Genomic DNA, 22,392 nt, shown 5'->3' with positions numbered 1-22,392 from the left:
TACCTATAGATAGAGACAACGATGTCCTCTTGTCTCACATGGATAGCTCGGCAAGGTGCTATTTCTTGGGAGAAATGCTCGATGTAAATAAATGCCTTTTAAACCCCTTCACACTATCCATATTGGCCTATCAATCCGTAGTAGCGTCTCTGATTTAAAAGCTCACAGTATCCAGGGCGTTCATTATTTACCATTTGACATAGAAGGAGATTCCCTCAGGGAAGCCTGTCAACCTGACGCGATCATATTCAATCAACTGGCATAAATGAACGAGACTGCGTTGGAGGGTGACGATTTGATTAAAACCACAGCTATGACGAACTTAAGAAGTCGCGGGCTTAATTACTTGACCAAGAAATCCTTGTGCAAGAATCAGGGGGTCATAGAATTGCAAAAAGGATCGACTAGTGATTACAAAACAGACACCCTCACTTCTCTTGTAAAAATTGTTGCAGAAAGAAGAAGAAGAAAAAAAAACGGCCCTTGCTCTCGTCCAAAAATAGATCGAAAGAAGAGGTGTTCCCACGAAACCGCCGACGATAGCGTAGAAAGCATTGTCGCCGCATGATCCGGTCTCGGTTCAACACGCCGTCTGCAACGATGGCGTACAGAGCACTATCGCTGCCGAGAGGGCAAAGACCTTCGGAAGACAGCGTATCCAAACACGGATGGGGTATCATAAAGCCAAAGACATAAAAAAGATGTGGGAAAATAAGAGAGGAAATAGAAATGATGAAACGGTTGCCGAAACCAGGTTGAGCTGTTTCCGGTCTTGGTCCCGGAGAGAAAAGATGATTAATGGCTTGTCGAGTATGTCGCGTTTTCTTCCGGAATATTTGTTGTTGAACACACCCTCTGAGCTACTCTCGTCGCATCTCGGTCACACCCTCTTAGCTGCTTCTCAGGAGCATTCTAGCCTTGGACCAGACTGAAAATGGAGCAGCAATCTCATACGACTTGAATAGGCAGGCTAGGAACGTTTGTTTCCCCAAAGCCGACCGAAGCCGCGTTGCTGAGCCTCACGGCGAGCAGCTCCGTCCTGGAAGCTGCCATCATCCCCGGAGGTTGAAGCCTCGTCGGCCATGAGCTTCCGGGAAGGCTGATTTCCAAAGATTCTCAGCAGAGCCTTGTTCGCAAAGCTGCTGACGATACTAACGACGAGGATCGCAATCATAACCAGATTGCTCTTGCGGTACTGCAGGGGACCCGACGCGGCATCCTCGGGCCACCCAGTGTACAGGGCATATGTGGTCACGATGCTACCCAGGTTCCCAAGCCCCGAGACCAGGGCTGAGGCGGCTGCGACGCCCACCTCGCCATGGCGACGTTGAAAGATCTCGTTGGTCCAAGTCATGCAGATGGGGACCGTTGGGCCAAGGCCAAAGCCGACGAGGAGAAGACCTCCATAGCGCGCCCAAGGGTTGGTCCGAGGGGCGAACGTGACGGTCAGAAGACCGGCGATTTGTATCGATGTTGCAGCAGAGAAGAACTCGGCCCGGTGGCGATGGAACCGGTCAGAGATTGGAGTGACGAGCAGAATGGCAATCAGATCCATCTACAAATTATGTTAGTAGTGAGTCCAACCGACCAGTACAGTGAGTGCATGGCATTATTCAACTTACAATCCAGATGGGTGCAAACAGAAGACTGAGCTGCACACCGGTAAACTCGGAGTTTATGGACGAAATAATGACTGTGCCGTAGAGCTGAGTACCGATGCCGACCCCCACAACCCCAAAGTACATAAACGTCAGGGGCCACAAGCGCCAGTCGATGAGAACCAGGCCTAGATCCCTCAACGTCCACGACCTAGGGTGATAGACCCTTCTCAGCTCCTTGTAATGAACAATGGCATCTTCGCCCGTGAGTGCTTCGGGGGTAGCCGGCAGCCATTTGCTCCAACGGCTCCGGACACGTTTCTGTCCAGGGGGCAGTGGTCGTTCTGGTAGCCACCACAAAAGCACGAATCCCAAGACCACAGCGGTGAGGCCGTAGATGAGGAACATCCATCGGAATCCTACAAGACCCCCAAGGCCGTCCATCTGTTGGAAACCAGCAGACACAAGACCGACAACGGCAGCTGAAACCTGAGCTGCGGTAAAATACTGGCCAATTCGCTTACCGGTCCTCGAGGGTGGGTAAAACAGCGTGAGGTAGTAGGCCATGCCGGGCCACATACCGGCGATTACCACGCCCAAGAGGAAGCGTAAAAGCCTACGGGTAATCTACTTAGTGACTTCTCCCTTTCCTTAAAAAAAAACCGAACCACAGATGTGTCAGCACCTTGGACTTACTTGACACTCCATGCGTCTTGCACGGCGGCAAAACAGGTCCCAATGACACCGACGGCAAACACTATGCGGGCCATCCAGACTCGTGGGCTCAGTTTACTCATGACTAGGTTTGATGGACAATCGAAAATGACATAGGCCACGTAGAACAATGAGAGTGCCGTTGAGGTGTCTCTCGGGGTCAGGTTCAAGACCGTCATCAGATCATGACCCACGGACTTGTTCATAGTCTGGGCGATGCCAATGTTGGATCTAATTGCGGAGCAGAGAAAGTAAAGAATCCAGAAAGCTGTCAAGAAAGGGTGGCAATGAATGGTTAGCTTCAGGAGGCCGGCTCACTGGATGTCTTTTATGTGTTTACTTCAAGCATCCCACACACCTGAGATGATTCGAAAGTCAAGTTTTCTAATATTCCAATTCAGTTAGTTGTCATAAAACATTGTGGGCAACAACGACGATACTGCCGATCTAGAGAAGGGATGAAACTGGCAGTAACATGTATATACCTACCTGTACACTTGTTCAACCCTCTCTGTGTCGTAGTCCTCCTCCGAAGGCACGCCTTGCTCTTGGCGATCCAATGCATCTCCATCGACTGGCTTTACATGGCCGCGCGAAGGCGACCCTTCCACCGATCCTGGCATCTGAGGCTTACCCTTACTTCGACCTTGGAGCAATGGAGATGCGTGCAACCAGTCTTTTCAGGTGGCCTTTATAGTGCTTGAGGAATGGTGATCGTCCGGAAAGCTTTGTGGCTGTGACAGTTTTGAATTCTAGGTGGTTGAGTAGACTTGGAATACTATGTTTCTTAAAAATAAAGACTTGAGCAGAAGGGTAATGCAATTGGTGTAACAGTAAGATTTTTATTTTAGACTTTAGAAAGATTTTCTTCGAGTAATGGTTTAAGATAGGTACCTAGGTAGGTAGGTAGGTAACTAAGTCACTGTCAAAGAAAATCCGTCAGTGAACCAACCCCCCACCCACAACCGCACTTAACCGCGCTGGCCGGGCGGTGTAAATTGCCGCATAGTCATTCATTTCTTTGCAAGCGGAGGATTTTAATTACAATCGAGAACACTAGTGGCAGATGCAAACCCTTGCAGGATGAAATGCAAGTCAATTCTGGCAAAAACTGAGGGCAAGTGTGGAAAAGAAAAAAGAAAAAAAAAAAAAAAATAACGTAATGAATATACAGTATATTTAAAATATGCAAGGTTGAAATGTTGCTGAATAGACAGACATATTTTTATTTTGTTGTTAGTTATCCGCCATTTACATAGTACACGATCTAAATATGTAGATCTAGACTAGATCTGGTTCTAGATCGTAGAAGCTGGTCTAGAATAATCGTCGAATAATCGCAACATAGTGATCGTCTTCAAACAATTTACCGTATGAAGTGGTAGGCAATTGAAGCAAGCGCCTACAGGAATAGAATGAATTGACCAGTCAGAAATACTGAGATGATTGATTTATTACCCGCCTGCATGCCTGTGAAAGTCGCGCTGCTGCCTAAGGTAGGTAAGGTAGGAAAACTAAACTGTATGCAAATACCGTCGCCTCAGGCCTCAAGGCAATTCATTCACATCAGCCTCGATTTTCTGGCATCAAGGCTCACAAAACCCAATCAATCCACGATCCAGCCTAAGGAAGGAGCTTCAATTATCCAATTTCATCGCTTTTTACTACCTACTCACCAACAAGAGCAAAACCCCCCTGTTACAGAGATGCATCAAAGCCCAAATCTGCACGGGAAGTCCTGCTCGCGTGAATCCAAGTTTTGGAGCCGGCGCTTTCGTACTAGGACTATTATGTTACTACCAAAAGAAGAAAATCACGGTACTGTTGTTGCAGCGATAGAGGCCACAAACGCCCAAGATCGATCAATAAAAACCCACAATCACCAAACAAGGCGGATCTTCGGCTTGAACTATCGTCATACACACGATATTTCACAAGACCCAATCGGTTGCCTGAAACTAGGTAGGTATCTATCTTGGCCTCCCGTATTGAGCTGCCCACACACCCACCGCATCTATTTTTCTGCGTGGCACCACTGTCAAGGTATGACTCCCTCCCTCTCTCTAACTCGGCCTTGACCCAAAGTAAAAGGGGGCCCAACCGAATTCGCCTCCCTGGCTCAGGTACTTATAAGACCTGCCCAAGTGGGTAGAGAGGCAGCATGCGGCCATCCAGTCATACCTGTTGGCATGCCTGGATGTGGCAGTAAACCGGCTATTGGCCTTAACTTTGCAAGCATCTACCTGCAAAGTTAACATCTCATCGTTGACAAAACACCATCCCAAGCATCATAGCCCATAAGATCTACCTCGCTTCGAGCCGGCAAGTGTCAGAGGATCCCCTGCCACTGTTGAGCCACGTAAGTCTGTCCCGGGTTGAACCATGGCAAGCAATCGGCGATTGCAGATATGTGCCGGGCTCCAGGCAACAATTAGGCTCGCCTCAGTACCATAGGGCATTGGTGAGAAGAATCCTTCAGCCCGACAATGTTTCGGCCGTGTAACTTAGCAGTTACCGCTTTGTCTTTGACCAACTCTCACGAGAGATTATCTCTTTTCTCGGCATCTCACAATCAATCGAGGATATTCTGGCACATTTCGCTTTTCACAACGTTGTCGGTCTGCTAATCTGCCTTGGACCCCCTTCCCTTGATCCTTGGATTGGCAGCTCCGGATTCACAAGGGTACTTGCGTATGTACCCGGCCTATCTACTTTCAAAGTGTTGTTTGCAGGCAGTAGAGGCTTGGACGCACAAACCCCCTAACATGTTCCATAAAGCCAGGCTTTTGGGCTTTACCGAAGCACGCCATCATCCACGAGCTCCATCCAGTCCCCTCTCACATGACAGTATATTTGCTTGTCCGTTGGTTTATATAGGCTAGTTGCCTATTTTCTTGGCTTAGGCTCTTCGGAGATATTCCTCTTTTAGTACAGCTTTGCTGTTATCTTGACACTACACTGCCCTTTAGTATCGTAAACGCCTTCAGCTGCCTAGAAGAGAAGGAAAACCCCTCCGTGCAAGTAGGTGTTTGAAGGCTCTTGCAGCCTGCCTATCTCTTTGTGCGCCACAGGAAGTTTGCCTTTGGCGAGCAGGTAAGGCAGTTATGGAAGGCTTAAACCCATATTCTTCAGTTGAAGCTACACTTTACACCGGAACATAGAACATAACTCATACCCTTTTCAGCCCGGCGAACAAGTCTTGATTTTATAACAGAAATCCTCGTGAGTCATTATCATCACCCGGCCCAGGTAAGCATAAGACACCGTTTTTTTTTTTTTTCTCTTTTTTTCTTTCTTTTTTCTCCCTCATCTCCCGCCAGGAGTCACTACTCGGCAATTCCCGAGAGAAAGGATGCCAACATATATATAGGGCGGCCCTCCCAAGAACCCCATTCCTTTTCTACTCACAAAACATGGTCAAATTTAATCATATGGGATCGGTAAGTTCACTCCTTTCATCCTTCACTTCAGGCTGCCAATCTTGGCATTACCCAATCCGGTCAAAACTGTGGCGTAAAGTGGCCGTGCACACGATGGCTCAAATCGCCGCTGATCACGCGTCATACGCGCCTGTCGTGGCCTCGGGTTGTAGGTTTTTATGTATGACTCAGCTTGACCAATTGGATCAATTGTGGCGTACCTTAGCTCCCTCACCTTACGCGGGCTGGTGGTGGCTAAGGTACCCTTTGCATGACAAGAATTCAAGATCGATCCAGAAATCTAAGGCTAACATCGAATCGCATCGCATTCAAGAACTCTCCGACAACCCGCGACGACAACAACTACGACCGCTAAGCCCACAATACGTCATATACCAGAGAAGCTGTCGCTCTATTCCTGACCGGTGCAGCTTCACTGCGGCTGAGGGTTCTGGGCCAGGTCGTATCACGCCACCATTTTAGCAACACCACTTTGAAGCTCTACCCGCCTGAGCCGCGCCCATTATACAGGAGGCCTACTTTGGAGCTTCCTCATTTTCACAATGAGTGTGGCATACGAACCCCGGAACTTCATACACGATGGCAGCTATCCACCCATAGGCGATACGCACGACATGACGGATCTGCAGGGCGTTCACGATGTTCACGATGTTCATGAGAGCCATAACGTCCACGAAGCTCACGACGTTCACGAACACCACGAAGTTCACGAACATCATGAAGTTCATGAAACCCATGATTTACCCGATGTCCACGATGTCCATGCGGTGCATGAGCTGCAAGCGGCACAGGGTGTGGCAGACGTAACCGATGTTACTGACCTGCAAGACGCCCATGAGCTGCATGATCCGCACAATGTTCATGAGGTTCAGCACGAAGTTCACGAAGTTCATGATGTACATGACGTTCATGACGTTCACGAGCTGCAGACAGACGATGGCACAAGGTTCGACGATGCTGATGTGGTGACGGAGTTGGCAGCTGCAGTTAACGGCTATCATGACCACGCACCTGAACCGTTGATGGGAGAGGCGGAACAAAGGATGGTCTTGGTACATGGCCTTGCCGATGTACCGGAACCACCGCAGATGTCTCCAGAGATGATCGTGAAAGATGCAGAGTCCCCTCAGCCGACGGGAGCACCACGGATGAAGGCAATACCCAAGCCTGCTCGCCAAGCCACGAAGAACCTCACTGGAAAGTTCATATGTACATGGCCGAACTGCAATGAAGAGATTCGAGAATTCAGTCGCAAATGCGAATGGAAGTAAGTAAAAAATGCTACCAGTCTCTACAGACTCTTCTCAGTTGCTAACATATTTTTTTACGTAGCAAACACATGGACAAGCATGATAGGCCGTATAAGTGTACGGCAGAAGGCTGCGAAAAACTCCCGGGCTTCACTTACTCCGGTGGCCTCCTTCGTCACGAGCGTGAGGTTCACGCAAAGCACGGGGGGCCCAAGAACCCCCTCAACTGCCCTCACCCAACTTGCAAGCGACACACGGGCAAAGGTTTCTCGCGCCAAGAGAACCTCAACGAGCACCTGCGGCGATGTCACCGTAATGGTTCCCCATCAAATGCAGAGGGCGACACGGATGACGCGGCAAGTGAGGCGGGTGTCAAGCGAAAACGCGAGACAGAGGATGACGTTGCCGAGCTGCGTGCCGAAGTTAAGAAGCAGCGACTCGAGAACGAAGAGCTACGGCAAAAACTCGACACCCAAACGCAGCAGATCGCCGCAATGATGCAGCAAATCACAGATCTACAAGCACGCGACCTAATGCAGTGAGAACTATGTTATATCGAAGTTCCTACGACCTTTGTTCGTCGTGACTGGATAGTGACCACCCAACACCTACCACCCAATCCATCAACTTCTTCTTTTTTTTTCTTTTTTTTTGTTAGTATCAACGCGAAATTCTCTATTTTCATGCCTTTCCCTTTACGATTGTCCCAGGTCGGAGTTCCGGATAACCTCTTCAGCCAAGCCTGCGGCTTCTTCGGATAAGGGAGGTGCGCAGGTCAGCAGCAAGGATCCCAGCATTTGTCAGGCGTTTTTCCGAATTGGGTTTTGTCTTTTATTCTCACCGAGCTTTCCGAGCTGGCGATACGCGTATCTGGGGCTGTGAGCTACTCAGCACTAATCTTTCGGACTTACTCTACTTGATCCCAGATCAGTAGAGCAGGTACAATCAAGATCAAATCTGGTCTGGATGTCACCAACTCATGTTCTGATGTTTTGTTCTTTATTTATGTTCATCTAAGCCCCCGAATATGGTTGGCAGGCAGCATCACAGGAGACCCGTTTCCCCTTTTTTCCCCGTCCCTTTTTCATCGGCGTTTATTGGCTGTATTATTTATTATAGACTCTACTTCACAATACCCCATTACCACCTTTTGAACCTTTTATTCTTATAGAACTCTGTACATATAGGCTGCAGGACACGCGGCAATTCTGTCATATATTCGTTTCTGGCAAGGCACCAGTGCCACCAAGGGCAGAAAATAGTATCAATCAACTCTATTCTATGGTCTACTGAGCGTCCTATCAGCTGGCTTTCCCCCCGATGACCCGCACTTGTGGCGGAGCATACGTGACGTTGACTTTGGAGTGATCAGCAATCCTGTCTCATAGCTCCGGGGTCGGTAAACACACTGCTGCCTAAATCTGACTGAAGAAGCGAATGCGTTGGCGTTTTTCTCATGTTGCTGTCGACGTGATCCAGACTTGCCATCAGACCAATACCTTGCCTTCCACGAAGGATCACGAATGGTTGCAAAGTGCACCTCGTAGTGTTCCGTCCCATTTCACGTCGTCCGGCTTTGGTGATTCTATTTGATTTATATACTTGTCCACCCTCGGTAGTTTAGGGCAACAATGCTATCCAGTCAAAGCCTAGAGTGTCCACAAGGCCAGAAACAAGGAAACTCCTGAACCCAGTTTCTACTTTTGGGCATCGTTTTTTAGAAAACTTAGATACAAGCCTGAAGAGTCGAACCAATCATTACATGCACTTGTCCAGGCAATAACTAGCACAGGAAGAAAAAACCGCTCGGGCAGACATCAATCCCAAATATCACACCGGTCTATTCTTCGAAAAAATTGTGTAATATTTCTACATAGCAATACAACACGCGTAATAGGGCGTGTTCAAACAACACCCAGAATCTTCCTCCACAGTCTAACAGCCACTCTTTTTCTACACCTCAAATATCTCACCCACTCCTTCACCACCGACGCTCCGGCTCTCGACAAGGTCGAGCCTCCAGCCCTCCCAGTTCTTGAGCCCCCTCTTGACCTCCTTGATGCGCTCGATCCGCTTCTTGGCGTCCTCCTCCTGGGCGCGGCGAAAGGCGGCTTCGTCAAACTCAAAGTCGTCGTCGTCCTCGAGGAGCGGCTCGTTGTCGTGATGATGCTGGTGGTGATGGTGACCCCCTGCACCTGTGATGCTCGAGAAAAAGTCCCCGAACCCTGACGCCTTGCGCTGATGCGACGGCGAGCCGGCGCCGACCTGAGGCGTCGTGAGCTCGACCTCGGAGAACTGGCCGTCGGGCCCGACCTGCATCTCTTTGCGCTTCTCGTGCCAGATGCCGCTTCTGAGATCGTGGTTCTCGGCCTCGAGCTCGCGCACGCGTGCCTCCAGCTTGGCCCTGCCTTCGTCTTCGAGCTCGTCCACGCCGTCATTGTCGGTGCCGCCGCTGTCCTGCGCGTCCCTCTTGCGCAGCTTGAGGTTCTCCGCCTCGAGCGTCTCCACCTTGGCCGAGAGGGTCTGGACCTCCTTCTCGGCCTTCTCCTTGTCCTTACGGAGCGCCTGGCTCCGCGCGTCCTGCTCGCGGTGCAACGTCGTGAGCGTCGCCACCTTCTTCTCCAGCGCGTCCGCCCTGGCGGCCTCTTTTTCGCTCTTCTCTTTAGCCTCGGCCGCCTCCTTCTCGAGCGCGCGCACCTTGGTGTCGGCGCTGGCCCGTTCGCTGCCCTCACGCACCGCCTTCTCCGACGCCCGCTCCAGGTTCTTCTTCATGTCGGCCAGCTCGCGCTGCGCCTGACCGGCCGCCTTTTCGGCCCGCGCCGCGCGCTCCTCCAGCGCTGTCACCTGCTCTGATTGCGTCGTGTTGGACGCCAGGCGCTCGACCTGGGCGCGCAGCCGTGACATCTCCAGCTCCATCTTCTCGATCGTCGCCGTGCGGGCAGCCAACTGCTCGGCCAGCTCCTGCGGCTCGGCCGTGTGTGAGACGGACGCCTGGGAGCCGTGGCGGCGGGCTTGGAGTTGAGCGTTTTGTCGTTGCAGCGAGGCGAGTTCGGATTTCTATAACCGGTCCGGATCGTAATTAGCCACGTAACGCTTCCTGACGTCTAGACGCCGTTGCAGGTGGCTCCATCTATGACTTACAAGCTTCTCAACCTCGTCAGAACCACCAGCCTTCTTGCCCGAGTCACCTTCGGCCTCGCGCAAGTCAGCCAGTTCCTCCTCGGCCTTCTGCCACCGCTTCTCCGCCTCGGTCGACTCCCTAGCCAGCCGCTTGTTCTCCTTTTCAAGCTCCTCGATGCGCGCCATGTTCTTGCGGTAGATGTCCGGTGCCGTCTCGCGGAGGTCAGGGCTCGTCAGCCCCGAGGTGGGCGGTGCGGCCCCCGCTACGCCTGAAGAGACAGACTGCTTGCGGAACGAGCTCGAGCGCGCCTGCGACTGCTCGGCTTCTGAGAGCGGCGGAGACGTCACCGTCTGCTCGACGACGTCGCTCGGCTCATCCTTGGCGGCATCGTCCTTGGGGCCCTCCTCCTCTTGCTCTACTGCTGCTGATGCTGATGGTGTGGGGGCGTCCTTTGGTTTGTCGGCCTTCTTTGACGAGTCGCCGCCTGCCTTTTTGGCTTTTTGTTTTTTTAGTGCTTCAACCTGCAAACCAGGGAGGTTCTCTGTTAGTTTACAAGCCGGTTTGCAGTATGTGATAGTAGTCCTTGTTGTCAAGCGTAGTTGGTGAGTAGTATTAGGAGGGATCAGGATAGCCTGCCCCGATATCACTTGCCCTCTTCTTAGCCGCAGCCAGCTTCTCCGCTTTGGCCTTGTCGTCATCAGCCATGGTGATTTTGTGCCAGGGGGAGGGAAACTAGACAGCGCTGGTGGTATATTGTGATATTGAAAACAAGCGGGACTCTGATGGTGGATGTATCCCTCGCTCTCGTTATCCAATCGTATTTTTAGGATGGTGCTGTGCTGTTAGCATGTGACCACTTGTGATGCGGAACTGGGGGAGCTTTGATCGAAAGCTGGCATCTCTCGGTGAGGCGTGTACTGTAGAGTTGTCGAGTCGTTCGTTGACAGGGATGGTTTGGATCCCAGCGGTTGCCGCTTGTTGCACCAATCGTGGGTTTCGGTCGACCACCCCCCCAGGCCCTTTCGTTGCAAGGAGAGTGGGGGTTTGCGACCGCTAGCTTCACCCCAGCGCCTGTGGAGATCAAAGGAACGGATCAGGCCTTGATGGGCAATCAACTCCCGCTTTTACAGGGGGTTTATTAAGGTGCCAAGTTTTCATCGTTGTTATACCACCACCGCGTAGTATAGCCCATTTCCACAAATTCTTTTTTGTCATGTCCTGCAACGTTCAAATTTCCCACCCCAATTGCTTTTGACACTTGGCTCTCCGATTTCCCTTGGAAATATTGGAATTATTTTCCTTTCCTGCCGTTTTGAATTGTTTCTATTTCGACACCCGACTTGCCTATTCCGGGCGCGCTGGTGCTCCAAGCGAAGTGACCCTGAAGGAAATAGAAGGAGGAAAAAAACAATCAATCAGGAAACCCCGCTTCGTCAGAGCCTTGTTGAGTTGGGCAATGATGAAATAATATTAGTAGAACCAGGAACCAAACTTCTGCCATCCCGTCTCCTAAGACTCTTTTACTTCCTGGTTTTTCTTTTTTGCTTCTTCCACGACTTTTGCTGCTCTCTCTCTCTCTCTCTCTTCTCTCTCTCTCCACCCTCTTTCAGACGTCGGGTTTGTCTCTTTCTTGCCAGCACCGTACAAGCCTTACCTACCTAAAATACCAACCGAACGTACATACTGTAGGTAGTTACGGAGTACATGTTTTGGCTTGCATAGTTCTTGTTCATCACATCACAAGGGGTGTGTGTGCACGCACCCTTTCTTTGCCCCCCCCTCTTCTTTCCGACTAGATCATCCATCCCGTTATTTAAAAAAAACAAAAAAAAAAGGGTATATAAATAACCAACCAACCGAGACATACCCGAAATCTTACGCATTGTGCACAGGCCCGGGCATCAGTGACCTCAAGCGGAGCCGCTTGCATCAAATTCAATTTCTGGATTCACAAAAACACTTGAATGAAGAGTTGGCTGGTTCGACAGCACAGCACCTCTTGCCAATTCTTCCTTGCCAAGTCTCGTGTTTTTTTTCTTCTTCTTCCGTCTCTTCTTATTCCTAAAACCCCCTCACAATTTTGTAATGGAGCAAATCCGGGGAACCATCACCATTAGGGAATAACAGTTAAAAAGACAACCAACGCCCAACATTTATTAGAATCACAAAGAGGAGAAAAGGAAAGACAGAAATACAGGGGGTCAGGATTAAATCAACTATCACAAAAGCCAAAGCAAAAAAACCAACAATGGCTACTATCCCTCAACTGCATCCCAAGCTCTCACTGCACCTCGCGGACCGCTCACTGACTCCTCTGATCTCCACCTCGAGGACGTTGGCGTCGGGTGCCGGCGGCGGCAGCAGCAGCAGCAGCCCCGATGAGCAGCAGAAGAAGCAGGATGCCCTTGCCAGTCTTACCTCGACGGCGCTCACCATCCACGACGCGGCGCTTCACTTCGGCCTGGGCCGCCCGCAGCGCGTGCTGGTCGACTACGGAGGTCCCGTCATGATTCAAACTTTTCTGGACCCTGCCGCCCTGCGGGATGAGCATCATTCTGCACTACCACCAGTAGCAGCAACGACGAATCCACAGGCAATGGCTGCAACGGCGGCGGGCCCCCCTGGTGGTGGTGGTGGTGGTGGCGGTGGTGCAACTCACTTGATGCCCCACAGGCCACTTCCCCACCGTGGCCTGTCTGCGTCATCCATCAGGTCTGCCTTTTCGAGGCCTAGCAGCAGCAACACCACCGGGCAGAGGTCGCAGATGGACGGCGATGGGTTCAGGGTGAACGGTTCTTCGGCAGCGTCCCAAGCCGAACGGGCGGCCTACTATGGCGGCCAGGACTTTTCCAAACCTGTTGCTGCTGCTGCCAAGAATGGCCACGCTGCAGATTACGACGACGATGACGAACATGAACATCATGACAGTAACGACGACGGCGATAGTATGGATAGCCACAAGGAAGACGAAGACGCAGACGCCCCTCCAATGCTCGTCGGTATCGTTCTGAGCGCAAGCGTTGAAGAGGCAACCGACGCCAGGAGAGCCACTGCTCGCTTGGAGAAGATAGGTTGTGAAATTCAGCGACGCTGGTCTGCCGAATGACCTTCTTGATAATGTGTTTTCTTTACGTTTCCGACGTTCTCGGCTTTCTTCATTTGAGGAAGGGCAAGATCCAACTCATCATTCAGGGGTCAACACGCATGCTGAGGAGTTTGGGGCCTTACAAAAGTTGGGGAAACCCATCCGGTGTTTTGTTTCGTTTTCATTTTGGGATTCAAATATATTCGCATTCACGCATCACAAGACATGACATTCAACAGCACCTTGTCGACTTCTTGGCTAATAACTTTTTAAAATAAGCTCATTATTAAAAGGCAAAAAAAGGTTGGATGAACGTCGCTTGGCATATGTCATTTGGTCTATCTCGAGATTTCCTGCGCATCCCCACAACGCCTGTTTTGTTACAAAACTTAGATAATTTGCTGGAACGCACGGTTGATGGGCGAGCGAACGTTGGGAACGTCCTTCCAGAAGTCGATCGTGGCGACAGCGCGCTTGGCGATGCCCTCGGGCGTGAACTCGAATTTCTGTGGAGGGTTTGTGCTGTCAGCTCGGATTCATATGGAACACTGGGATATCTGTAGGATTTGTCAGTGCCATGCCTTACCTTGTAGACGTCCTTGTACGGGCCTGAGGCCCCAAAACGGTTGAGACCGAACTGCTCGTGGGTATACCTCTCCCAACCCATGGTGCTCATGACCTCAACAGACAGCGATGGGATGCCGTCGGGGAGAACCGAGAGCTTGTACTCCTTAGACTGAGCGTCGAACACCTCGAAGCAGGGCATCGAGACAACACGGGCCTTGATGCTGTGCTTCTCGGCCAAGTACTTGACGGCGTCGATGCAGATGCCGACCTCGGAACCAGTCGAAACAAGGGTGACCTGAGCACCCTCAACCTCGTGGGCGACGTAGCCTCCCTTGATGGCCTTCTCGATGGTCGAGCCCTCGAGCTGAGGAAGGTTCTGACGCGAAAGCGCAATGATGCTGGGAGTGTGCTTGGAGGTAAGGGCAACGTAGTAAGCAGCGCTCGTCTCGTTTCCGTCGGCAGGCCTCCAAACCATGCAGTTGGGGAGAGCACGGAAGTGTGCCAGAGTCTCAATAGGCTGGTGGGTAGGGCCATCCTCACCCAGACCAATCGAGTCGTGGGTGGCAACCCAGATCAGGCGGACGTGCGACAGGGCTGAGAGACGGACGGCACCGGCGGCGTACGATACGAAGTTCAGGAAGGTACCGGCGAAAGGAAGGATGGTACCGTAGGCAGCCAAGCCGTTCATGATGGCACCCATACCGTGCTCACGGACACCGTAGCGGATGTAGCGACCAGCGTAGTTGGAGTCACCCAGCTTCAGCGCAGGGGGCTGGAAGTCGACAGCACCCTTCCACCTCGTCAGGTTGGAACCAGTAAGATCGGCGGATCCTCCAACAAGCTCGGGAATGGCAGCCTCAATCTTGGTGAGAACGGTCTCGGACAGTTTACGCGAGGCAATAGCGGGGTCCGAAGGCGTGTACGTGGGGAGGTTCTTCTCCCAGCCCTGGGGAAGTTCACCCGTTTGACGGCGGACGAGGTCATCGTGCTCAGCCTTGTACTGCTCACCGTACTTGGCGAACAGCTGATTCCACTCCTCCTCAAGGGCAGCGCCCTCGGCAGCCTTCTTGTTGTAAAGGTCGTAAACCTCCTGGGGGACAGCAAAGCTCTCGTCGGGGTTGAAGCCAAACTTCTCCTTGAGCTGCTTCAGGTCATCAGCCTTCAGGGGGGAGCCGTGAACTCCGTGAGTTCCCTGCTGGGTTGAGCCAAAGCCAATGATGGTCCTAAGCTGGATCAGGGACGGCTTGTCCTTGACCTGCTGGCACTTCTTGATGGCGGCCTCAATGCCCTCCAAGTCGTTGTCGCCATCCTTGACGACCTCGACGTGCCAGCCGTAAGACTCGTAACGCTTGGCAACGTCCTCAGTGAAAGCCTGGTTGGTGTCACCATCAATGGAAATGTGGTTGTCATCCCAGATGGCGATCAGGTTTCCGAGCTGGAGGTGACCGGCCAGGGAGCAGGCCTCGCTCGAAACACCCTCCATCAAGCAGCCATCGCCGAGGAAGCAGTATGTGTAGTTGTCAATCAGGTTGAAGCCATCCTTGTTAAATGTAGCAGCAGTGTGTGCTTGTGCCATGGCCAGACCGACGGCGTTGCAGATACCCTGACCAAGGGGACCCGTTGTGACCTCAATGCCGGGAGTGTCATGGGCCTCGGGGTGACCGGGTGTGATGCTGTCGACTTGCTACAGTATTGGTGGTTGTATGTTAGAGCGAGTTCTTGAGAGCGTTTTTGTATGACCTGACATACCCTGAACTTCCTGAGGTCGTCCATGGAGACAGCGTAACCAAAGAGGTGCAGAAGAGCATATTGCAGCATGCAACCGTGGCCGTTCCTGGAGATAGTGGTCAGCGATTTTAATATCCGAGTATCGTACTCGCCAATATATCTTGGGATGTAAGGTGATACTTCGGGACTTACGACAAAACAAAGCGATCACGGTTCAACCAGCTGGGGTTCTTAGGGTTGAACTTCATGATCTTGTCCCAGAGGACGTGGGCGACCGGCGCCATGCCCCTAATGTCATGTCAGTTATCAATCTTGCTTGTGTAGAGCTAATTCTTGAGCAGAGCTGAGATTCTTACATGGGGGCACCGGGATGTCCGGAGTTGGCATTGAATGTAGCGTCTGCCTACAAAGCCGAAGTATTAAGTTAGATATTTCAAGTCCTTATAATTATGAGTATGTTTAAAGGGCTCGAATATTCGAACGTTGATTCTCGTGATCACTCAGGGCGTTGCGATATGGGTGACCGCAGCCTCGTGTCGAGTTGTGCTGCTTGGGACAGCATCAATGGCGGGGGCGGGGTGTTAACATCATTGACACTTACAGCGAGAACGCGGATTGTGTTGATAGCTTTCTTGTCCACTTCCGAGAAACCCATGATTGCGACCTTTTTGGGGGTATAATCTATCAATTGAAATCAAAAAGCTTGACGGCGCTCTCAGAATCCAGCTGAAGAATTGGACGTAAGAGTAGGTCAAGATGGAGACGTGATGTGGAAGAGGAGGTTCGTCGTGTTTTAAGCTGGATCTTGAGGAGGCATGCTGCGAAATGCGGACTTTTTGGCCTGGTCCATTGGTGGTGGGGTTAATTTTTTTTGGGGGGTCACCCAAGCAAAGTCGACGCGGCAAATATGCAGGGTATGGACGGATCGGCTTTGCCTTTGCGGACTTCTCTCAGAGGTAGCTACGGCCGGGACCTGCGCGGCGGGCGAGTAAGAGCTCGGACACTATGCAAGACAGGACCTCGAGGTCCGTCTGCCATCATTGGTGGCAAGCACTTGAGTCGAGGCATTCATTACCTCTTCTTTTGAGATTTACCAGCTGCCCCATACTGCTGATGTCTATCATTTATCCTTTGCAATATATTATACTTCAGTACTATCTATGTATGAAAATATTTGCTTTAATTTGCCCAAGTAAGAGACAGGGAGTTTGGTAGCTCGTTAAGTTGCTCGAAAAATCAACAGGTCATCTCAGCCCTTTCACGCGTACGGGTACAATGTACCTTGTTATGGATGCCAGCGAGCCAGCTAATTATGTCGTAGCTTCTTTTGGGTGTGGCAGTCATGTTTGTTGTCAACATGACGAAATGGGAGGGGCACTTTTCCGCGTATTGGAGATGTGGGTTCTAAGTTCTGGGTGTTTCTCAACGTGCTTTCATGAATGGAGACAAGGTAAACCTTGGCAGGCTTGGATAATTTCTTTTGCGGTAGTCTGTTGGGGACCAGTACGTAGTAGACGATGCCTGCAAAGGCTCACTAAGCAACTGATAATACTCAGCAACTGTTTTAATTCGCGCGCCTTATTGCTACTCTACCTACCCCGTAACTCTGCGTCCTTTTTTTTTTTTTTTATTTTTTTTTTTATTTTTTATTTTTTCCCCCCCCGAGATACAGAGTAACCTTACTTGCCATTGGCAGGCACCTTAACAGGCACCTTATTGATAGCTCACACGGCGTTTTAGCCGTATCTTGAATTTTGCCGGTGCGACAACAAGTGACCCCCACCAACCTTACCCACATCCGAGTAAAGATGGATGCTGTAGCTAGCAAGGTCGCCACAAGAGCTTGGTCATGGCCCAGTATCCGACCACGCCGACATCATATGCGGAACCACCCCGATACATACCTGCAGTATATGTGGGCTTGGTAGTGTTGCATGGTAATTATTCAAGGTACTGTATACACACCACGTAGTAGATGCCTGCATGTTGTCGAAACTGCTCATAGGTGGAATGATCCCCCCGCGTGGGTATGTGCTGGAGTCTCGTCAAGCATTATGCTTCAAGTGATGCAGCAGCTTTGCCGTCTCGGGTTACAGGGTCGCGAGGTCTCTATAGCTCCGATCCCGGCGACCTGGTTCACCATTTGCGTAGTCGCGGTAGCGGGGTGAATACGTGGGTTAGGGTTAAAAGATTTTGTAAATTTGAATTTCAATTCCCTGCTTCCTCAAAGCCATAGGGCTGTAATTATGTAACGCCTCAGGCCGGTTTTGATTTTACCAGATATTAGGGCGAACTCAGGCAGGGCCGTGCTTTTGTTATATTTCGACTAATCGAAGGGGGTTTTTTTTCTCTCGTGGGTATCGCCAAGATGGGAAAACCTGCGCCGCCAAAAGGCAACAGGCCGACAAGAAATACTCAGTCACAGCCACAGAAGCAGACACAAGCCACCAAGACCGCAAAAAAACAAACGCCGGCTCCTGAGCGCCCTGTCAAGAGCGTGGAGAAGCCAAACAGCAATTTGATCAGCTTGCCAGACCAACAAAGGATACTCAATCTCTTTGCACAAGCGTTCAACACAGAGCTTACCTCTCCAGACTTCACCAACACTCTTCAAGCTGTTAAGCAGGGCCTCTTTGACCGTGACTTTGAGCGCGTCTTTGGAGATGAAGCAAACCTTCGCGTCTACGCGGCGCGGTATAGTCCGACCAGGGCCCTGGGGTATGCCGAAGTGCTTTCTGGCATCGTTGAGCATCTCGAGCAGCTGTTCCCCACTGAGACGGGAGGAGATGAGAAGACCCCGGCAGTTCTGAACATGGTCTCTATCGGAGGTGGCTCAGCAGAGGTTGCCGCTTTTGCTGCTTACCTATCCCAGGCGCCAGACAGGTCTGGAACTGTCAATCTTATAGACTCGGGGCCTTGGGGAGCTATCGTTGACTCCCTCGCCGGCCATGTCACCACGCCGCCCAGTCTGCCTCAATGGGCCAACGCAGAAGCAAAGGCAAACAACCGCTCGCTCATCGAGCCTGCAAGGCTCACTGCAAAGTTCCTTCAAAAAGATGTTCTATCTTCAGAGCTCGTTGAGATTTTCCCCGACGAGAGCCCTTGCCTGGTGACACTCTTCTTCACCCTCAACGAGCTGTTTACAGCAGGTGGTATAGGCAAAACAACCCAATTCTTACTGGATCTTACAGCCGCGATCCCTTCGGGCTCATTACTCCTCGTTGTCGACAGCCCGGGGTCATATTCTGAGGCCACAGTTGGCAAGGAGGCCAAAAAATACCCAATGCTCTGGCTGCTTGACAAGGTGCTAGCATCAGCCGAGGATTGCACCTGGCAAAAGATAGAGTCTCAGGAGTCGCGGTGGTTTCGACTTCCTGAGAAGCTCACTTACCCGATTCCTTTGGAAAATATGCGCTTCCAGATGCACCTTTACCGCGCTACGAAATCAGCACCTCAAGCAAAGAGTAGTTCAGAATCATGATATTATGCCATCTGGCTAGGTATGATGCATTACTGGTCATAACTTTCGTATGCCACACTTTCACAAAAAAACCAAAATATCAAGCTCGGGACAGCGTTGTAAGAATGCATTGAAATCCTCGCCGCCTCATGCCCAAACGAGCTTCTTGATAGAGTATCCCAACTGCCCCAACAAGCCCTCGTTCCTCCTCGCCTCAGCTACCGAAACAATATCACCACTCTCGAGCACGCTCTCTTTTTCTTCACCCGCCGGTTGGGGCTTGTTGAGTTCCACAAGTCTCTCCAGCTGCGCGCTGATGCTCACAACCTGTTGGATCTCGGTGAGCCCGTTGCCCCCACTAGTATCAGCTAGCGAAGACCGCGAATGGAGCGCTTTCAGGGCGATCTTCTTCTCAACTGGTTGGGATGGCCGCATGGAGAAGATGCTCCCCAGCCCACCTGTCCCCTCCTTCTTTTCGGCTACATCCAGCTTGGAAGTCGAGAGGGATCTGGTGTTCACCCGCTTTATGTCTTTGGAACCTGGCGTATAAAAGATCAAGATTCCCTGGTTCTTTGCCTCGTCCGTCTGCGCAGCTGTCATTGTAGATGTGATATAAGGCCCGAATCTGATTTTGCGAATGTGGGGGAACTCGACGCGCTCGAAGGAAGAAACCTTGTCCATATTCCAATCGAACCTGCAGAGATACAGGGCGACATCAGTCAGCAAAAGCACAACCTCCTCAAGAGGCTGAGCAATCAGAGTAAATGCATCTGGCTCCTGTGGCGCCAGCATAGTCCACCCGCCGATAAACTCTTCCTTCTCATCGGCAATCACGCGCTTCTGGCAAAGCTCTATTGCCTGTTCCCGCATTTTTTGCATAGAGACGGCTGGATCCTGAGTCATCATGTTCTCTTCAAATTCCTCAAATACTAGTGCGGTTACGTTGCCGAGGAGGAAGTCGATGGTTGTCTGGACGAAGAAGTCGTTGATCATACTGCATACTGTCAGCACTGGGGTCAACCAAATGACAAGTTGAAAGATGATTTCTGCTTACCCGCTCCACAACCGAGTCACTGAAAGACCAATGTCCGTCAAAGCGCCGCGGTAATCACGTTTCCTAGTTCTTGTATAATCGCCCTTCATTGCAGCTGTAGAAGCATACTGCTTTGAGATCGAGTCGCCATTGTCCGCCCACAACGTATTGAACCACGAATTTTCTTGGTCTTTTTGCGCCGACATGTCGAATCCCAACTTTGCCAGTTGCCGATCTAGCATGAACTTGGCGAACGAACTCTGACATACGTTCGTCCTGTCCAGACAGTCCATGCAGTTGGTTCTGAATACGCCCTTCTGGCTCGTCACAACCTCGCCGTTGGTCTCTACAGTGCTGTCAAGATCCTCCAGCTGTCGGCCAAGAATGTCCAGTAGCTCGCTCACACGTTCAAACTTCATGCCTCGACATACTGAGTGGAAATCAAACCACTCAAACGGAACAACCTCGTCTGGTCCACTTTCTTCATTGAGTCTCTTCACGCCTGCCTCATACTGCTGTCCAATACTCGCCTCGACGCCATGCTTCTCGACGAGGTTTACTATTTGCACAGCTCCGTAATGCTTCCTGAGCATGTTGAAATGCTTCCTAAGCGCTTGATAATTGGCTTCTTCGGAGTGCTGTATCACGGGTGCTGGCTTCAATGAGTATGGCGACTGCTTGAAAAACAGCGGTATACTGCCCCTGATCTGCGTAAAGGAAAAGACCTGGGCAGATTCATCATCCGAGTCAACAGGAGAGAGAATCTGTTCTGTCTCGACAAAGTTGGCTGCGTATCCATCGTCGTCGATACCGCGCCGCAAGTACCGTAGTCCGGCTCTCTTGACTGACCGTCTAGAAATGACGGTGATGTCAAATCGCTTTTCCGAAGACCTCATGAGCTCTGCAGACTTTTTCTCATTCATAGGTGTTGCTGGACCCGACTTCGGCCTCATGTCGTTCAGCTCGAGTGATCCCCTGGCTACCTCCTCGACTGGCGGTGGATCACTGTCCACGATAAAGGACCTCTGTCCGACGAACCCCTGCATCAACGGCAAGACCAATGCATCTGCTCCTGCATCCACGAACATACGTTGGAGATGTCTATTCCACCAGAAAATCGGGTCTACCTTGGCATGCAGCGGTGGCTCGCCCGATGCCGAAGCACTAAGGTCTTGGTCGCGATCTTGTGATGAAAGACTATGAGTAATATCATAATCATAGCTGAAAAAGAAACTCCGGGAGGCGCCGAATAAGATTTGCGAGGTTCGAAGGAGTTTAGGTAGTAGCGACGCCGCACCTCCTGCTGCGCCTTTGGCGGCAGTCTTGATTGCATCCGCTGGACCATCGACAGGATCCTCTGACGTCGGCACGCCGCCAGTCTTGCTATCGTCCTTTGTGCTATCTGAGCTGCCAGCGCTCTTGCTCAGACCCATCATCCGTTTCTGGTCCTCCAGCCAGCCACCTTTGCTGAACCACCGCTGCGCAAACCTCCCGTACCCGCCCTTCTGCTTCATGACGTCCGATGCGACGCTCGTGGTGGACTTGTGGCCCTTCTTGGGCCCGGTTGTGTCGTCCACATCATCGTCGATGTCGTAGGGGACCGGCGCCGAGGTTTCGTCTTCGCTGTCGCTATCGGCGCTATTCCCTTCCGCCAGGCTTGCCTGCTTGACGTGGGCTACAGTCTTGTTGATGGCTTCGGTGGCTTCGTTTTGCGAGCTGCATGGAGTGAGCGCAACTTCGGTTACGACATAAACGGGTTGGCCGCGAACGGTGGCGACCTGTTGACGTTGCGTAATCGAAACCAAGTAGCTCTCGGGAGGAACAGTAATCAAGCCTGAAGGTACGAAGAATGTGTTGTTTGTATTAGCTAGTGCTGTAGGCATATCTATCATCTCGTCTGATATTTCTTTTCTCTTCCCCTCCTAAAGTCTGTCCTCCCAAGAATATGCGTGTGACACTGACCAACTATACCAAAACTCTCAAAAGAGGCATTGGACTTTGAGGAAGGGTTGGGCGAATCGTCCCGGGTCACATTAGAAATGCTCGCATCGCCGTATTTGAGCTTTACCGGTGCAGCCGGCCTCTGCTCCCTCTTAGATGACAGTGGCTGTAGGATGAGACCCTCGACGGCGGCGGTGATTAACACTTTGCGTGCGGGGCTGGGCATGGCAAAAAAAACAACAACAGTTCCTTTTGAACTCAATTCAGGTTCGAGTATATAGGATCTCTCTGTCAATGTGCAAAAGTAAAAATTTGTTAGGTACTCTACGAGGACTGGGAGAAATGACTTGTCGCTATTGTTATAAGGGCTAACATGTTCTAAAAACTGCTCAATATAATATGTGTACCGGGGTACATCAGGACAATAGAGTCTCTGGCCGGCAGTCATGGGTCGC

At 51.3% G+C, this 22,392-nt stretch overlaps 8 protein-coding genes across 8 annotated transcripts; 4 read left to right on the top strand and 4 right to left on the bottom strand.

The window, feature by feature from the left end:
* Positions 1 to 305: 305 nt before the first annotated feature.
* On the bottom strand, positions 306 to 3,173 carry PgNI_05625 (uncharacterized protein). The gene is made up of 5 exons (XM_031125656.1): positions 2,802 to 3,173; positions 2,671 to 2,696; positions 2,295 to 2,580; positions 1,623 to 2,214; positions 306 to 1,555 (listed from the first exon to the last, which is right to left on the bottom strand). The coding sequence occupies exons 1-5, from the start codon at positions 2,933 to 2,935 to the stop codon at positions 971 to 973; spliced, it is 1,623 nt and encodes a 540-aa protein (XP_030983111.1). The 5' UTR covers positions 2,936 to 3,173; the 3' UTR covers positions 306 to 970.
* Positions 3,174 to 3,854: 681 nt separating this feature from the next.
* On the top strand, positions 3,855 to 4,815 carry PgNI_05624 (uncharacterized protein; the record flags this gene model as incomplete). The annotated part of the gene is made up of 3 exons (XM_031125655.1): positions 3,855 to 4,274; positions 4,607 to 4,671; positions 4,792 to 4,815. The coding sequence occupies exons 1-3, from the start codon at positions 4,019 to 4,021 to the stop codon at positions 4,813 to 4,815; spliced, it is 345 nt and encodes a 114-aa protein (XP_030982494.1). The 5' UTR covers positions 3,855 to 4,018.
* Positions 4,816 to 6,294: 1,479 nt separating this feature from the next.
* On the top strand, positions 6,295 to 7,544 carry PgNI_05623 (uncharacterized protein; the record flags this gene model as incomplete). The annotated part of the gene is made up of 2 exons (XM_031125654.1): positions 6,295 to 7,019; positions 7,085 to 7,544. 2 exons carry the CDS (start codon positions 6,295 to 6,297, stop codon positions 7,542 to 7,544), a joined length of 1,185 nt encoding a protein of 394 aa, XP_030982870.1.
* Positions 7,545 to 8,955: 1,411 nt separating this feature from the next.
* On the bottom strand, positions 8,956 to 10,828 carry PgNI_05622 (uncharacterized protein; the record flags this gene model as incomplete). Its single annotated transcript, XM_031125653.1, has 3 exons — positions 8,956 to 10,059; positions 10,144 to 10,664; positions 10,771 to 10,828. 3 exons carry the CDS (start codon positions 10,826 to 10,828, stop codon positions 8,956 to 8,958), a joined length of 1,683 nt encoding a protein of 560 aa, XP_030982500.1.
* Positions 10,829 to 12,371: 1,543 nt separating this feature from the next.
* On the top strand, positions 12,372 to 13,229 carry PgNI_05621 (uncharacterized protein; the record flags this gene model as incomplete). Its single annotated transcript, XM_031125652.1, has 1 exon — positions 12,372 to 13,229. The coding sequence occupies one exon, from the start codon at positions 12,372 to 12,374 to the stop codon at positions 13,227 to 13,229; it is 858 nt and encodes a 285-aa protein (XP_030982499.1).
* PgNI_05620 (uncharacterized protein) lies at positions 12,697 to 16,270 on the bottom strand. Its single transcript, XM_031125651.1, has 6 exons — positions 16,105 to 16,270; positions 15,860 to 15,906; positions 15,696 to 15,791; positions 15,525 to 15,609; positions 13,795 to 15,459; positions 12,697 to 13,714 (listed from the first exon to the last, which is right to left on the bottom strand). The coding sequence occupies exons 1-6, from the start codon at positions 16,156 to 16,158 to the stop codon at positions 13,598 to 13,600; spliced, it is 2,064 nt and encodes a 687-aa protein (XP_030982498.1). The 5' UTR covers positions 16,159 to 16,270; the 3' UTR covers positions 12,697 to 13,597.
* Positions 16,271 to 17,871: 1,601 nt separating this feature from the next.
* PgNI_05619 (uncharacterized protein) lies at positions 17,872 to 18,984 on the top strand (the record flags this gene model as incomplete). The annotated part of the gene is made up of 1 exon (XM_031125650.1): positions 17,872 to 18,984. One exon carries the CDS (start codon positions 17,872 to 17,874, stop codon positions 18,982 to 18,984), a length of 1,113 nt encoding a protein of 370 aa, XP_030983220.1.
* An 83-nt stretch (positions 18,985 to 19,067) lies between these two features.
* Positions 19,068 to 22,316, bottom strand: PgNI_05618 (uncharacterized protein). Its single transcript, XM_031125649.1, has 3 exons — positions 21,959 to 22,316; positions 20,018 to 21,830; positions 19,068 to 19,957 (listed from the first exon to the last, which is right to left on the bottom strand). The coding sequence occupies exons 1-3, from the start codon at positions 22,161 to 22,163 to the stop codon at positions 19,111 to 19,113; spliced, it is 2,865 nt and encodes a 954-aa protein (XP_030983221.1). The 5' UTR covers positions 22,164 to 22,316; the 3' UTR covers positions 19,068 to 19,110.
* Positions 22,317 to 22,392: the final 76 nt, after the last annotated feature.

This window comes from Pyricularia grisea, chromosome I (genome assembly GCF_004355905.1).
Source record: "Pyricularia grisea strain NI907 chromosome I, whole genome shotgun sequence".
In the NCBI taxonomy this organism is placed as follows: domain Eukaryota; kingdom Fungi; phylum Ascomycota; class Sordariomycetes; order Magnaporthales; family Pyriculariaceae; genus Pyricularia; species Pyricularia grisea.
The sequence above is the reverse complement of the archived record's forward strand: the minus strand, read 5'-3'. Positions and strand labels throughout refer to the sequence as shown.

Coding starts and splice junctions, on each gene's coding strand:
- PgNI_05625 (XM_031125656.1), bottom strand. CDS start 2,935: ATGCCAGGATCGGTGGAAGGGTCGCCTTCGCGCGGCCATGTAAAGCCA. Junction 2,697..2,801: donor AGGGTTGAACAAGTGTACAG/GTAGGTATATAC, acceptor TTGGAATATTAG/AAAACTTGACTTTCGAATCA. Junction 2,581..2,670: donor TGACTTTCGAATCATCTCAG/GTGTGTGGGATG, acceptor CTTTCTTGACAG/CTTTCTGGATTCTTTACTTT.
- PgNI_05620 (XM_031125651.1), bottom strand. CDS start 16,158: ATGGGTTTCTCGGAAGTGGACAAGAAAGCTATCAACACAATCCGCGTT. Junction 15,907..16,104: donor ACACAATCCGCGTTCTCGCT/GTAAGTGTCAAT, acceptor TCGGCTTTGTAG/GCAGACGCTACATTCAATGC. Junction 13,715..13,794: donor CGTACAAGGACGTCTACAAG/GTAAGGCATGGC, acceptor AACCCTCCACAG/AAATTCGAGTTCACGCCCGA.
- PgNI_05618 (XM_031125649.1), bottom strand. CDS start 22,163: ATGCCCAGCCCCGCACGCAAAGTGTTAATCACCGCCGCCGTCGAGGGT. Junction 21,831..21,958: donor TGAGAGTTTTGGTATAGTTG/GTCAGTGTCACA, acceptor TCGTACCTTCAG/GCTTGATTACTGTTCCTCCC. Junction 19,958..20,017: donor GTGACTCGGTTGTGGAGCGG/GTAAGCAGAAAT, acceptor GACAGTATGCAG/TATGATCAACGACTTCTTCG.